Source organism: Ruditapes philippinarum, unplaced genomic scaffold (genome assembly GCF_026571515.1).
Source record: "Ruditapes philippinarum isolate M1 unplaced genomic scaffold, ASM2657151v2 ctg4_1_1_1_1, whole genome shotgun sequence".
Lineage (NCBI taxonomy): Eukaryota > Metazoa > Mollusca > Bivalvia > Venerida > Veneridae > Ruditapes > Ruditapes philippinarum.
Window position 1 is genome coordinate 386,278 of NW_026858503.1, and position 17,420 is coordinate 403,697.

Here is a 17,420-nt window from a genome sequence, read left to right on the forward strand (position 1 = left end):
CTTTTGTCTTAATTTGGGTACAAAGGGAGGAAAAATCAGTAGCTTGCTGGGCAAAAATGGAATTTCAAAGCAGTCCAAAAGATAACTATGTATGGTGCCTATAGATTGCTTATGGTGTAATTGGGCTTATTATGCCTAAGAAATCCATATTTTTTTCCAAGTTTTTTAGAAATGTCAAACATGTTTTCAATATGCATGTTATATGTTTAACAAGTGAAAAAGTAGCACTGAATATGCAGTAAATTATGCGTCATAAAGGTGCAAAATGTAAACAAAGTAATGTAAACAAAGTAATATTTTTACTTTGATACAAAATACTAATTCACTAATCTAATATCAAATGCCAACAAAGTCAGCAAAACATAGTATATGGCAAATGTGTATTTCTTTGGAAACAGTAACAAGATACCTAAATTAAAAAAAAGCTTTTATGAAAAAGTTATTAAAAAATGACAGCATTTCTGAGGCATAATGGGCCTTTTAGCCGAAAAACCCAACTTGTATTGGTTCATGATTGTATATATCTATTGTATTATCTAATAATATGATAACATTATTTTCAGAATTAGATGTACAGACGCCTCCGGCATCTCCACCCAACCCTGAGATGGAGAGCCAATACTTCTTGAACGGTATCTTTATTCCTCAACCACAGCTTCACCGTGACATGCAGTGGACCCCGCCCAAGTCGCCCCATAATCTTGTTCAGGAAAGCCTTTTTCACGATCCCTGGAAACTTCTTGTTGCTACGATATTTTTAAATAGAACAACAGGTAAGAATAACTGTTTGTTTCCTTTACCTTTCAGCCTAAATCTTGAAGAAAAAGAATGTATAAGTTAGATTTTTTGTTCACTATAAACTGCATTCTTGCAGATGATTAAGAAATTCTTTTGAAAAAAAAATCTTAACTTAAGAAAAATGAATTAACTCTTACCCTGCTAAGGTTCAGTCATAGGCCTTTTCCCAAAATAACTAGAAATGGTCCAGAAATATGTACTGACTGAATAGCAAACAATAATTATATAATTATGTAGGGAGATGACCCAAATGCTACTTAAGTAAGTTTGATTCAAATATGACCAGAATTTGCCATATTTCTACATTATTATCATGATATTATGCTAGGTAAAATCACTTTATTTGTTCATATGACATTTTCACTAATTAGGGGGGCAGCTGACTGTGACAAAGTGATGAAGGTCACTGATTTCAAATCAAATGACACTCAAAGCTGTGGGTTCGATTCCCCTCAAGGACTTTGCATTATTTCATGTGAGGAAACTATCCAGCAACATGTAGGAAGGTCAGTTGTTCTGCTCAGGTGTCCGCTTATGTCTTAAATAAAATCATGAAGAGGCACCTTAGGTCTTCCTCTGCCAGTAAAGATGGGAAGTTGCTGTATGATCTTTCATACTAAACATTTTAAATACAGTAGAACATCTATGAGTTGAATTTCGATTAGTCAATTTTCTCAATGTGTCAGTGTAAAATTAAAGTCACGTTTTTTCCCCGTATATATTCCTTATGAAACCTATTAATTAGTCAAAATTTTATGTGTCAAATTTTTCGATGTGTCGAAGTTTTTTTATGGTCAGTATAGAATAAATCGAGTACAATTTACCAAAAATTAGTCGCAGTCCTTTGATTTTTTTGACACCTTCGATCTCGAGATATTTTTCACACCTTATCTGGCCGCAAAGATGAGTTCAAATCAATTTGGGTGACAGGTGTTAATTACACAGCCTTGTCTTCAAACAGCCTTTGTATGTGTTTAAATGTGTGATAAAATGATTTAATTGTTACTATTCAAATTGAGTACTTTCATTTGAGAACTTCTGTGACCTGGTGTCTCGTGATACTCAGACGCGAAATATTTACTAAAAGCTGGTGAAGTTATCGCCCTTTCCTATTGTTTGCTTTTTGTACTTTCCTTGTATACGTCAACAGGCCAAAATTTTGTTATTAAATTGAGACCGATTAATGAGTCGAAGTCCCGATGTATCAAAGTTTTTGCGCAAGTCCCTTCAACTTTGACTTACCAAAGTTCTACTGTATTTATAAAAGTTAACATAAGTGTGTGCTGTAGAAAAATCCATTTGTAAAGTTTTGTAAATTACTTTGTAAAGTTTTGTAAATAACTTTTTAGCCCTTTTTAGCTCCACTATACGAAGTATATGGAGAGCTGTCCTACTCGCCCCGGCGTCCGCGTCCAGATTTTAGATTAAAGTTTTGGTGCAGTAAAATATTTTTCACTATAACTTTGTCATTTCTTAAGGTATCAACTTCAAACTTCAAATATATGTTCCTTATCATCAACCACATCTTATGTGACAAGGTTCATAACTCTAGCACCAATATTTTTCAGATTTATCTCCCCTTGAACTTAGAATTTTCCTTAAAAAATACTATTTTTTACTGTTACTTCTTTATTTCTTAAAGGGGCAACATTCGCTGCCGCGGCAGCGAGTATTTGTGGGTGTGACTAATCAGTGATGTAAAACTGTCTGTTATAAACCATGAGCTAAAAATAGAATGCAGTGTTAACCTGCAGAGAGAATATAAACAAAACAGCATATTATACACAGGAGAGGTTTAATGGATGTTTTATATAACTCACAGATTAATCAGATTAATTAAAAGACATTATCAAGCCATCTTGTCCAGATATTATTTTTGAAGTCAGTTGTTTTTCATCAAGTCAGACAACTATGTCCAAATCCAAAGGATGTGCCTTACATGGGACATTTCTTTTAAGAAAAACTGCTAAAAATGATCTTGACAGGAATTTAAAATATTTTTAAACTATTAATATATATTAAAATTTTATACAAATGATAAACATTTGTGAAATGTAATTTTGACTACAAGATATTTACAACAAAATATAGTGTAAATGAAATATACCTGGGAGTTACTTTTACTGTTTTCATGAAGTTTAAACCATTTAAATACAAGTTGAATCAGTACTTTAAAATTCAAAAAAAATCATAGATTAATGGATTATTGTAAATTTGTTGGATATAAATACTTTTTGATAAAGTAAGATCAGTAAAAGTTATTGTTTTTTCTTATCATGTATTCAGCATTAGATTTAGAATGTGTCGTCTGCTGAAAATCTCCCTCCCTGAAATATATATCGTCTGCTACAAATCTCTCTCACTGAAATAAACACTGCCACGTGCATCTGTTTACTACTGAAGGTTCATGACCTGTAATGATCAGTTGGCTCCTCCCATGGAAATTCAAATTTCAAATTTTACAGCCAGTATTTTTTTCCAGAAACACACTTAACAAAGTTTTATTTTGAATAATTTTGGTCAATCTACATGTATATCAAGAATATCTATGCCTACATACATGCCAAGTGTTGTTTAAATGCATTTGGTAATTAATCTTAAATCTTTGAAAAAGGGTCCCTGAAGTGAAGCATGCATAAAATTAATAAGAAACCTGCCCTAGCGCCATCTGCTGGCTTTTATAGTCCAGTTGGGCCTTTAAGGGATCAACCTCATACTTCAAATATATGTACCTTATCATCATCCCCATCTTATGTGACAAGGTTCATAACTCTAGCACCAATATTTTCAGATTTATCTCCCCTTGAACTTAGAATTTTCTCAAAAAGTACTATTTCTTACTGTTTCTTCTTTATTTCTTAAGGGATCAACCTCATACTTCAAATATATTTACGTTATCATCATCCCCATCTTATGTGACAAGGTTCATAACTCTAGCACCAATATTTTCAGATTTATCTCCCCTTGAACTTAGAATTTTCCTCAAAAAGTACTATTTCTTACTGTTTCTTCTTTATTTCTTAAGGGATCAACCTCATACTTCAAATATATTTACGCTATCATCATCCCCATCTTATGTGACAAGGTTCATAACTCTAGCACCAATATTTACAGATTTATCTCCCTTTGAACTTAGAATTTTCCATAAAAAATATTATTTTTTACTGTTACTTATTTATTTCTAAAGGGATCAACTTCATACTTCAAATATATTTACGTTATCATCATCCACATCTTATGTGACAAGGTTCATAACTCTAGCACCAATATTGCAAGAATTATCTCCCCATAAACTTAGATTTTTTTACTAGAAAAATGTTATTTTTTATTATAACTTTTTTATTTTTAAAGGTATCTACCTCAAACTTCAAATACTTATTCCTTATCATCAATTACATTTTATGTGACAATGTTCATAACTCTTGAAGCAATATTTACACATTTATCTTTCTTTGAACTTAGGATTTTCTTTAAGAAATATAATAACTTCTTTACTTTTTAAGGTATCTACTTCAAACTTAAAATATATATTTCTTATCATTACTCAAATGTTGTGTGACAAGGTCCATAACTCTAGCATTATTTCTAGAATTATTCCCCTTGATCTTGGAATTTATGTTAACAAATATTATTTTTATGCCCCCACTTCGAAGAAGAGGGGGTATATTGCTTTGCACTGTCGGTCCGTCGGTCCGTAGACCAAATGGTTTCCGAGTGATAACTAAAGAACCCTTAGGCCTAGGAACTTCAAACTTGGTATGGTGATTGGTCATGACCAGTAGATGACCCCTATTGATTTTGGGGTCAAAGGTCAAGGTCACATTGACCTTGTAAGCAAAAACAGTTTCCGATCAATAACTAAAGAACCCTTAGGCCTAGGAACTTCAAACTTGGTATGGTGATTGGTCATGATCAGTAGGTGACCCCTATTGACTTTGGGGTCAAGGGGTCAAAGGTCAAAGTCACATTGACCTTGTAAGCAAAAACAGTTTCCGATCAATAACTAAAGAACCCTTAGGCCTAGGAACTTCAAACTTGGTATGGTGATTGGTCATGATCAGTAGATGACCCCTGTTGATTTTGGGGTCAAGGGGTCAAAGGTCAAGGTCACATTGACCTCTTAGGTAAAAACGGTTTCCGATCAATAACTAAAGAACCCTTAGGCCTAGGAACTTCAAACTTGATATGATGATTGGTCATGACCAGCAGATAACCCCTATTGATTTTTGGGTCAAGGGTCAAAGGTCAAGGTCACATTGACCTTGTAGGTAAAAACGGTTTCAGATCAATAACTAAAGAACCCTTAGGCCTGCCGACTTCAAACTTGATATGGTGATTGGTCATGATCAGTAGATGACCCATATTGATTTTGGGGTCAAAGGTCAAGGTCATATTGACGTCTTAAGTAAAAACGGTTTCCAATCAATAAGTAAAGAACCCTTAGGCCTAGGAACTTCAAACTTGGTATAGTGATTGGTCATGACCAGCAGATGACCCCTAATGATTTTGGGGTTAAGGGGTCAAAGGTCAAAGTCACATTGACCTTGTAGGTAAAAACGGTTTCCGATCAATTAACTAAAAACGTTTAGGCCTAGGAACTTCAAACTTTGTATGATGATTGGTCGTGACCAGCAGATGACCCCTATTGAATTTTGGGTCAAGGTGTCAAAGGTCAAGGTCACATTGACCTTGTAAGTAAAAACAGTTTCTGATCAGTAACTAAAGAACGCTTAGGCCTAGAAACTTCAAACTTGGTATGATGATTGGTCATGACCAGCAGATGACCCCTATTGATTTTGGGGTTAAGGGGTCCAAGGTCAAGGTCGCATTGACCTTGTAGGTAATAATGGTTTCCGATCAATAACTAAAGAATGCTTAGGCCTAGGAACTTCAAACTTGGTATGATGATTGGTCATGACCAGTAGATGACCCCTATTGATTTTGGGATCAAGGGGTTAAAGGTCAAGGTCACATTGACCTTTTAAGTAAAAACGGTTTCAGATCAATAACTAAAGATCGCTTAGGCCTAGAAACTTCAAACTTGGTATGATGATTGGTCATGACCAGCAGATGACTCCTATTGATTTTTGGGTCAAGGTGTCAAAGGTCAAGGTCACATTGACCTTGTAGGTAGAAACGGTTTCCAATCAATAACTAAAGAATGCTTAGGCCTAGAAACTTCAAACTTGGTATGATGATTGGTCATGGCCAGCAGATGACCCCTATTGATTTTGGGGTTAAGGTGTCCAAGGTCAAGGTCGCATTGACCTTGTAGGTAAAAATGGTTTCCGATCAATAACTAAAGAATGCTTAGGCCTAGGAACTTCAAACTTGGTATGATGATTGGTCATGACCAGTAGATGACCCCTATTGATTTAGGGGTCAAGGGGTCAATGTCATATTGACTTTGTAGTTAATGACAGTTTCTGACCAATAACTCAACAACTCAAGTTGCCTTGGTTGATATTTTTATATTAAACTAAAAATGCTTTTGGTATACACATTTGATGGTCTTATGTAATATAACAACTTGGCTGTCATTAATGAGGCCTACATGATTCATAAAATTTATGCATATATTATTTGGTAAGATTTGTAATAACTTAAATTGCTTCACACAACCTATGGGGTCACAATTATTATTACCTTGTGACTAGTCATGACCAGTAGATACTAGATAACTGATAACCCTTATTAATTGTTTGTTCACTGGGTCCGAAGTCATGCATAATAACCTGATCACATGACTAATTGGCTGCCGATAGGGGGCATACATGTTTTACAAACATATCTTGTTTACTTTAACTTAATATATAATTATACATAATTGATTTTTCTTTCATAGTTTTGTCCTCCTTACTGCGTCCAGTATTTTATTAGTCGAGCTTCGCTGTCTCCTGTGACAGCTCTTGTTATTGTCATTACCAATGTTGTTGTTATGTATTGTATTAAGAGAAAATTCAAGTTAATGTGCAGAGACTAGACTATTATACTTTAACCACTGTAGACAGTAAGTTATATCTTGTTATAAACCTATACAAGAAATAATAAAATGAAGTATACCAGTTAAATTATATTTCATTCTGTCAGCAAAATTGATAATTCTTAAAAACTTACCTTTCCTCAGGCTCAGCAGCTATTCCGTTGTTGTGGAAATTTCTGAACAAGTGGCCGAATCCAGATGTTGCACGTAAAGGAGACCAGGTTGCCATGGCAAAGATTTTACAACCATTAGGCCTTCATGAGAAAAGAGCCTACACAATAAAAAGATTTTCTAGTAAGTTCCTAAAGTTTCAAAATCCTTCATCTTTTCTATTGATCATATAAACAGGCAATATTTTTCTTACATGTCTGTGGGGATTTAAAATATGTTTATTATGCAGTAAGTTTAATAATATTTGGAATGTGATATAATTAAATGAGTAAATAAATCATTTGAAAAAAAAATCTAAATATTGTGAAAAATGGGTATAGTACCTTATCTTAACATAAATTTTTAGATTGACCCTAATACTATTTCCTTGCATCTCAAGCAGGATTTGCTAGCGTTTTAACTTTTCACCTGTGTTGACATATGTTGTCTTACACTCTTACATCCTTGGTGTAAGATATGATGCCTACTTTAAAATGATGTTATTCCATGGTTATTAATGAATTTGATGATGTTATTCCATAGTTATTAATGAATTTGATGATGTCATTTCATAGTTATTAATGAATTTGATGATGTCATTCCATGGTTATTAATGAATTTGATGATGTTATTCCATGGTTATTAATGAATTTGATGATGTCATTCCATGGTTATTAATGAATTTGATGATGTCATTCCATTGTTATTAATGAATTTGATGATGTCATTCCATTGTTATTAATGAATTTGATGATGTCATTCCATGGTTATTAATGAATTTGATGATGTTATTCCATGGTTATTAATGAATTTGATGATGTTATTCCATGGTTATTAATGAATTTGATGATGTCATTCCATGGTTACTAATGAATTTGATGATGTCATTCCATTGTTATTGATGAATTTGATGATTTCATTCCATGGTTAATAATGAATTTGATGATGTTATTCCATGGTTATTAATGAATTTGATGATGTCATTCCATTGTTATTAATGAACTTGATGATGTCATTCCATTGTTATTTGATGATTTCATTCCATGGGTATTAATGAATTTGATGATGTCATTCCATTGTTATTAATGAATTTGATGATGTCATTCCATGGTTATTAATGATTTTGATTATTTGAAATTTCGTATACCATTGCATGAAAGTACTGCTTACTGTCTGATGTTATTAGTTTTCATTATTTCTTTTCAAATTATAATTGATATGTCGCATATTAGAAGATAAGAAAAAGGAAACATACACTGAATGCTGTCACTTACAGCAATATTTGGGTGTCAGCTAACTATTAAGCAGTCACTGGATAGGCTTGTTGGTGCCAGATAGTTCATTACCAATCAGCCAGTTATTCAATCGTATATTTGCAGTCAGTGTAAGATTTTTAAATACTGTTGAATTCTGTGTATGGGCAGTCATGAGTTAGATATTAGCAGTGTTGTATTGTAAATTCTTATTGTCTTTATTTGAAGATGAGTATTTAACCAAATCATGGAAGTATCCAATTGAGTTATATGGTATAGGAAAATACGGGAATGACTCTTACAGAATATTCTGTCTCAATGAATGGAAACAGGTAATTTAACATTAATTAATTGATTAACAGAACTTTTTATTGACATTCTTTAAAACATTTGTTATATTAAATATTGTGTTTCCTTTAAAAGGCGACATAAAGGGGTTACTTTTGTTGGCGGTGTCTGCGTCATTGTAGGCGGTCTCTAAGGGGTCTCCGGAGCATAACTCAGTCACTATAAGTCTGATTGACTCCAAACTTGGTATGCATGCTTCTTTTAATAACCCAAAAAGCAGTGCACATGAACCGGTACCCTGCACTTTTTAATTTTTCAGTTTTTGCCAGTCTTTAATTTTTTCCGGGCCATTTCTCCTAAACTATAAAAGCTATGGACTTGAAACTTCATAGGAAGATAGATCTCATTAAGAAGAAGTGCATTGCACAAGAACCGGTACTTTGCACTTCTAATTTTTAGCTCACCTGTAACAAAGTGACAGGGTGAGCTTTTGTGATCGCTTTTCGTCCCGCGTCCGGCCGGCATCCGTTATCTTTTACTTTAAATAACATCTCCTCATAAACCACTAAGCCAATTTCATCCAAACTTCACAGGAATGTTCCTTTAGTGGTCACCTTTGAAAATTGTTCAAAGAATTTAATTCCATGCAGAACTCTGGTTGCCATGGCAACCAAAAGAAAAAACTTTAAATTTCTTCTTCTAAAAAACCCAAAAAGCTAGAGCTTTGTTTATGAAGTTTGTTCAAATAAAAGCCCTGGGGTCAAAATTGGCCGTGCCCCAGGGGGTCATTGATTTTCCCTATATGCATATAGTAAAAATTTAAAAATCTTCTTTTACAGAATCCAAAGAGCTAGAGCTAAGATACTAAGCATGAAACATCTTCTAATGGGTGTCTTTCAAGTTTGTTCAAATAAAAGCCCTGGGGTCAAAATTGGCCCCGCCCCAGGGGGTCATTGATTTTCCCTATATGCATATAGTAAAAACTTTAAAAATCTTCTTTTAAAGAACCCAAAGAGCTAGAGCTAAGATATTTATCATGAAACATGTTCTAATGGATGTCTACCAAGTTTGTTCAAATAAGAGCCCTGGGGTCAAAATTGGCCCCGCCCTGGGGGTCATTGATTTTCCTTATATGTGTATAGCAAAAACTTAAAAAATCTCCTTTGAGAAAACTCAAATAGCTAGTGTTTAGATATTTAGCACAAAGTGTCTTCAAGTGAGTGTCTACAAAGTTTGTTCAAATAAAAGCCCTGGGGTCAAAATTGGCCCCGCCCTGGGGGTCATTCATTTTCCTTATATGTGTATAGCAAAAACTTAAAAAATCTTATTTGAAAAACGAAATAGCTAGAGTTTAGATACTAAGCATTAAAGTGTCTTCAAGTGAGTGTCTACAAAGTTTGTTCAAATAAAAGCCCTTGGGTCAAAATTGGCCCCGCCCTGGGGGTCATTCATTTTCCTTATAATTATGTGTATAGCAAAAACTTAAAAAATCTTATTTGAAAAATGAAATAGCTAGAGTTTAGATACTAAGCATGAAATATCTTCTAGTGAGTGTCTACAAAGTTTGTTCAAATAAAAGCCCTTGGGTCAAAATTGGCCCCGCCCTGGGGGTCATTCATTTTCCTTATATGTGTATAGCAAAAACTTAAAAAAATTCTTTGAGAAAACTCAAATAGCTAGCTTTTAGATATTAAGCACGAAGTGTCTTCTAGTGAGTGTCTACAAAGTTTGTTCAAATAAAAGCCCTGGGGTCAAAATTGGCCCCGCCCCGGAGGACATTCATTTTCCTTATATGTGTATAGCAAAAACTTAAAAAATCTTCTTTGAAAAATCCCGAATAGCTAGAGTTTAGATATTAAGCAGGAATCATTTTCTAGTAAGTGTCTACAAAGTTTGTTCAAATAAAAGCCCTGGGGTCAAAACTGGCCCTGCCCCAGGTGTGTCATTGTTTTTAACTATATGTGTAAAGAAAAAACTTAAAAAAAATCTTCTTTTAAAAAACCCAACGAGCTAGACCTTAGATGTTTAGCATGAACCATCTTCTAATGGGTGTCTACCAAGTTTGTTCTAAATAAAAGCCCAGGTGTTTAAACTGGCCCGGCTCCGGGGCCTATATACAGGTGAGCGACTTCAGGGCCATCATGGCCCTCTTGTTTTAGTTATTGCCCTTTGTTAATTTTCATACTTTATTTTTGTTCGGGCCATTTCTCATAAATTATAAAAGCTACGGACTTGAAACTTAATAGGATGAAAAAATCTCATTAAGAAGAAGTGCATTGCACAAAAAACGGTACTCCATGATTTTTGAGTTATTGCCCTTGGTTGATTTTCTTACTTTATTTTTATCCCGGCCATTTCACCTAAACTATAAAAGCTATGGACTTGAATCTTCATAGGATGATAGATCTCATTAAGAAGAAGTGCAGTGCACAAGAACTTGTACTATGCACTTCTTATTTTTTGAGCTATTGCCCTGTAGCCGTGTTTATAAATAACCTATATTAGAGAAGAAAATGCCTAAGTGACAACTATACTGTTCACAAGGAGACTACTCCGACTCGCGGAGTTCTAGTTAAGACTATATCATCTATTGTGGTATTTATCATTTTGTTATTGATCTGCTACATGTATACTGTACACGATAATATGATCCATTAATATGAGATCTATTGTTGTATGATCCATTAAAGTATGATCTCATTAATATAGAATAAATCATTAAAAATGATCTTATTAAAAAGTGTTTCATTATATAGTGATCTCATTCTTGTTTAATCCATTTAAGTGTGATAATCCAATTACTTTGAGATTCATTAAAGTGTGATTTCAAGGCATGATTCATTTAAGTGTGATCTCATTAGGGTATGATCCATTAAAGTTATCTCATTAGGGCATGATTCATTAAAGTGATCTCATTAGGGCATGATCCATTAAAGTGTGATGTCATTAGAGTATGATCCATTAAAGTGATGCCATTAGGTCATGATCCATTAAAGTGATCTCATTAGGGTATGATCCATTAAAGTGATCTCATTAGGGCATGATCCATTAAAGTGATGCCATTAGGTCATGATCCATTAAAGTGATCTCATTAGGGCATGATCCATTAAAGTGATCTCATTAGGGAATGATCCATTAAAGTGATCTCATTAGGGCATGATTCATTAAAGTGTGATCTCATTAATTTAAGGTGTGATATTGTATGATTAAATCAATTATGGTATGGTTCATTCAGTTATAATCCAATCTGTACATGTTTAGAGACTTGCAATGATTACTGTTATCTTATTATTTGTTAATTTAAACTTGAGAAAAGACTGTCAAAATGAATGAATATACATAAAGACTGTGATTATTATTTACCACAACCTGGCTGAATTGATTTTAATAATTTATTCTATGCTTTCTTCAGGTTGAACCAAAGGACCATAAGTTGAATCTCTACCACAGTTGGTTAACAGAAAATGCAAAAGATCTTGGCATCAGCTGAATCAGTTTTAAACTGATCTATTGTCAATTGACAAGGTGTGATTTTAACTATATAACCATGAACTGTCCATGGATTCTTACAGTTTATCACCAGTCATGTCTTCATAGATTCTGACCACTATACTTTACATACATCATTGGTGGATTTTAACCATATAACCATGAACTGTCCATGGATTCTTGCAGCAATAGCAGTTTCCAACCACCATGCTTTATATGCACCATGGATGAATTTTAACAATAGAACCATGAACTACCATGGATTCTTACAGCTGTGCCAGTTTCCAACCACTACTTTATGTGTACCATGAATTGATTTTAACTATAGAACCATGAACTGTCCATGGATTCTTACAGCTAAACCATTCATGTCTTCAAAGTTTCTAACCACATTCTATCTGTGTTAAATGGATGAATAAAAACCAATATACCATGAACTGTCCATGGATTTTTACAGTTATACCAATAATGTTTTCACAGATATAAATAAGATACTATATGTTCTCTATTGATGGATTTAAACCACATTATCAAGATCCATCCATGGATTTTTTTACCAATTATGTCTGCATAGATTACAACCATTATATATAAGTGATGTTACATGATTTTAAACCACAGTACCATTAACTGTTCTTGGATTCTTTCAGCTATACCATTATTGTCTAAAACGAGATAGATTTTTACTGTTGTACTATATATTCTCAGAGAGTACAAATACATGAACTGTCCATGGATTCTAACCATTATTCTAGCTCCACTATTTTTCATTAACTTGGATATTTTTGGAAATTATTCATGTAATACTTATTCATATTGCATAGAAGGGAAAAATGAATAAATTGTTATAAACTGTTACAAGAAACATTATAGATATATGTGAAATTTGTCAATATTAAAAATCTGAGGATGAAAAACTCATTTATATGCATGAACAGTTATTGTAAATTTATTTATATATGGTATGATTGTAAATGATTGTAAAAAAATTGTAATAACACTTTGAAAATTAAGTTTTGTAAGTGCTTTGATAGGCTGAAGTGCGGTCTATTTATTTTTATCCTTTTTGCAATAAGGCTTGTACTATGTGAACATTTGTGTTATTTATTTAATCATGTTGCCAGCAGTGTATAGAACAGTTTTTTCTTTGTTCACCTGTAGTAATAACTTGTTAAATATACAAGGAGATGCTATTTTTAGCTCCTCATTTTTTGGAGAGAAAAAAAACTATTATTATCATGGCCCTCTTGTCGGCATGAGTGTTTGTTTATATTATCTTTATGTTAGAGAATATTTTTCATGCAAAACATCAAAGCTATCCTTTTCAAACTTGGTATTCATGTTAACTTTCAAAATGTTGCACCATATGGAAGGGGGAGATAATCATAAAATAGATATTTTACAGGCTGCCCCTTTTTTCTGACTGATATTTTGCCTTGATTAACCATTTTGATCTGGTCCATTTCTCATTATCTATAAGTGATTCTCTATAAACTTGTTCACTATCAGAATTGGAAAGTTATCTAAAAGGTGAGATAACCCTGAAAGACAATTGCGTTGAATTAATTAATGCCATAATTTTACTTAAAATTTTCACCTTTTGTCTGTCAGAGAAATTCACTCAAGGCTTAAAATATTTTTTCTAACTTGCAAGTTAGGTAAGTCTGCTACAATTTTGCATAATTATTTCCCCTTTTCTTTGCTTTATTTAAACTATCAAGCACTGAGAAAAGTTGAGTGTATTGCCCACAGACAGGACTTGTTAACATTAACTCTTGACAATTTCCCAGCATATTGGGTATCTGACAAAAAAAAATATAATAACATGTACTAAATTTGCAGAGAAGGTTTTTTTTCTATCTCCTTAGCTTGTGCTAGTAAATATTATGGGGGCAATTCGTAACCTGATTGTTAAGGGCCTTGCCTCTCACTGATGTGGATATGAATCCCGTCAGGGACTTTGGATTCTTTCATGTGAAGAAGCTATCCAGCTGCGCTAGCTTACGTTGTGTTGGTGAATCCACTTAGGTGCCTGTTTGTTACTCCACCAGTACAGCTGGAAAGTCACCATATGACCTATACTGTGTTGGTGAGATGTAAAACCCAACCCCAAAAGAAAAGATGACATTTAAATTGATAGATATGATATTTTCAGCAATTTTGTCATCATAATTGATGCAAAAATACTTCTTGTGAGACATGATATAATGATGTCACACACCACATGATATGTCCAATGAAGAATATTTATCAATATAAGGAAAATGCATGTGATGTTTACAAAAGCAATAAGCTTTGGTTTCTTTATTGTTGCAACAGTTTGTTTTTCTTGTGCCATTAAATGTTAATTTATTACTCTTATCAGAAATAGGGCTATTGTTTCTAAAATAGTAAACAGCACTGCATTTTATTTATAAAAACTCATTATGAGTTATGTTTACAATTGTTAATATAATATTATCAAAGATGTTGAAAAGTAGATCTATATAATGTTGTATAATGATGATAAAAAATGTTGTTTTTGTTATCACCCGAACTTGATATTTGAGTTGGTTTACAGTTAAACTCAAATTTAGTATTAATTTTGATGTTGAGATTAATTTTCAAAATGTTGGTCATTTTTTTTGTACAAATTGTTTATACTTAATAACATCTTAATAGCGTTTTTTTTATATTTGGAATGCTACATTTCAGTAGGTTTTGGCTATGATTTTGTAACTTAGCGGTAAAAGGTCAATATTGCAGTTTGTTTTTTAAGTTATGATAGGGATGGTATTATAATAGAGATTAAGTTATGCACCAGTTGATTGTAAATTCTCCCACTCCTTTGAGGAATAGAACTCAGAAGGAACATTGACCTGTGTATTCTCAAAGATTCGATAAAACCTCCTTAAGTTAATATGGTAAAAAAAAATTCCCCATTTAAGGCAAAACCTGTAAGATATACATGAGCCGTGTCACGACAAAACCAACATAATGGGTTTGCGACCAGCATGCATCCGCACAATCTGATCAGGATCCATGCTGTTCGCTATCAGTTTCTCTACTTGTTATAGGGTTTGTAAGCGAACAGCATGGATCCTGATCAGACTGCACGGATGCGCAGGCTGGTCTGGATCTATGCTGGTCGCAAACCCATTATGTTGGTTTTGTCGTGACACGGCTCATATTCTTGGCTTTTGGTGCAGTGTGAGGTCAAACAGAATGATTTAAAAACTTGGTTCAATTCCACATTTTCATTGCAATTGCCAAAGTGGCAGTGGGGGAAGGGGTGAAGGAATAGGGATTAAGAATAACTGTTGAATTATAAAATAATTGTAGTTACAAGATTATTGTCAAGACATTGCTGAAGTAAAGAAAATTGTACCTGATTTATGGAGCATTAATGTCTTTCAGGGTGTTAAGTTTGTTTATTGTACATGTAAATAATCATTGAAAATGAGTGTGATTATCATGCAACCACTCTATAATGTTGTTTTATCTCAAACAAGTGACAGTTCTAAAAATAGAAATATTTTATTGAATAATAATCTTTTTTTATCAAGTCTTCTTGTGACAAATCTGTTATAGTTTGTTCTTTTCTGAGTTGCGCCATTAATCACTTCAGCTGTATGTTACAAGAGTATCCTCTCAAAATATCATATTATCAATAGCTTGTAGTAAGGTTATAGTATCTAACTCAACACTATTCCAACATCATTGTAAAACTTGGATTAAAGTTTTGTTAGCAAGTTCATATCAAATGAAAAACAGCCAGAATTCACTTGCATATTCACACTAGTTTTGTGTTTTTGATCGTTACTGTTATTCGCTATCCAAGACCCTTTACTTTAGCTTCAGTTTTGACTGAATTGTTCCTCTTTGTGAATTTAGTTAACCTGGCTATGAATTAAAAGCCAGACCAATCTCCAAAGCTATTGACTGTATAATCTTCACTCACTGTCCAAGACCTATTTCTCTAGTATGGATTGTGACTGAATTATTCCCCTTCCTACATCATCTAGATTAGACTATTGTGTCAGATATTGTGAATAGTCGAGCAGGCTGTCTGAGTGGCAGCCTTGTTTATTGTATACAGAAAACTGATTTTTTTAGAATTTAATTTTTTTTAAAATACTGTGTTTGCTGATGAGAGATTGTTTTGCAGATTATGGTTGCAGATTAAGCTGATGGCAAAGCAAAAAATAGAATGATTTGAGATACTGTGTAACTGAAAACCATTCTTTTTATACTTTTATTTAAAATCATGTCTTTATTGTGTAAATAGCCTTTTTAAAAAACACATACAATATAGAATAAATGCATACTAAACTTAATTTGAGTTTTATTTTGTTTTGTATGGCTTTTCCTTTTCATGCCGTTTTTTTTAAAGTTAAGTAGGCCTTTACCGCCAGCACAGAACAAGGTCAGGGAAGTTTACTTACTATTATATTTTTGACGGCGTCATTTCTGTTTGCTATTCAATTATGATTTTATTAACTTAATAACTCAACATTATAAAGCTGTCAATTTGATTTTATTAACTTAATGCCTAATATTGTAAACCTTTCAATTTACGAATAAACAAATCTATTTTTGAAAGCAATTTTGTAAAAAACTAAAAATATAAATGTATTTGCCTGGAGTAATATAGAGGTAATCGTTTCAACGTAGTTTTTATAGAAAAGAAAATGGATTATTTATTTAAGCTTGTTTGCATATACATGTGTTATATGGTGTTAGGCAAGGCAAAGGCATAAAATGGCTTTAATAGTAGTACAGTAAAATTTAGTAGCCTGCTCATTATAATTTAAAACTAGGAAAATATTTTTTCCAATTAAGGGTGCAAAGGCATTATTTACAGCATAGTGGAACCAATTTTCACCCCCGTTAAACCCCGAAGTGTTTATGATTTAATTCTTAACCTGAAAAGATTTTTTTTTGTCATCTAAGATAAAATGTGGTTAATCCTCATATATCTAATTACATATGGAAACAGACGAATTTGGCCGGAAATTGACGAATTTGGCCGGAAATTGACGAATTTGGCTGGAAAATTGATGAATTTGCCCGTATATTTAAAGTGAACAAAAAACAAAATCTTCGGATTTAAGTTTAAAGATATGCGAAAAAAGTAACGCTTGGTCTTTGGTGTTAATATTTTCCTTCAAACTCTGCAAGTGTGCATTTGACCTAATTTTATTTAAGTCACATATAACATTCCGTCAATAATCGGTAATTCAGAAGTAAACCGCTTTTCTTTAATCTTAAGAAGTGTTAGGATGTATTAACTTGCCCCAGTTTTTCCATAATCGCAATTAATTCTTAAGTTGATTTTTATCTTAACCCGAGATACGTTTTTGAAGTTTTACAAGCCCGGTTTGACACGTTTATGGTAGAACATGATTTAGTACGTGCTATTCCCCCGATTGTGTAAACATACAACTGCTCTTTTATGTGAAAGTATGCTTCATAATTTG

At 33.1% G+C, this 17,420-nt stretch overlaps 1 protein-coding gene across 1 annotated transcript in view; it reads left to right on the forward strand.

The window, feature by feature from the left end:
- LOC132753383 (uncharacterized) overlaps positions 1–12,017 on the forward strand; it is a 28,032-nt gene extending 16,015 nt beyond the window's left edge. The window contains exons 10-13 of the mRNA XM_060743841.1: positions 564–773; positions 6,926–7,075; positions 8,413–8,516; positions 11,885–12,017. Of these exons, the coding sequence (XP_060599824.1) occupies positions 564–773; positions 6,926–7,075; positions 8,413–8,516; positions 11,885–11,962 (542 nt within the window). The 3' untranslated portion in view covers positions 11,963–12,017. The remainder of the gene's footprint in view (positions 1–563; positions 774–6,925; positions 7,076–8,412; positions 8,517–11,884) is intronic.
- Positions 12,018–17,420: the final 5,403 nt, after the last annotated feature.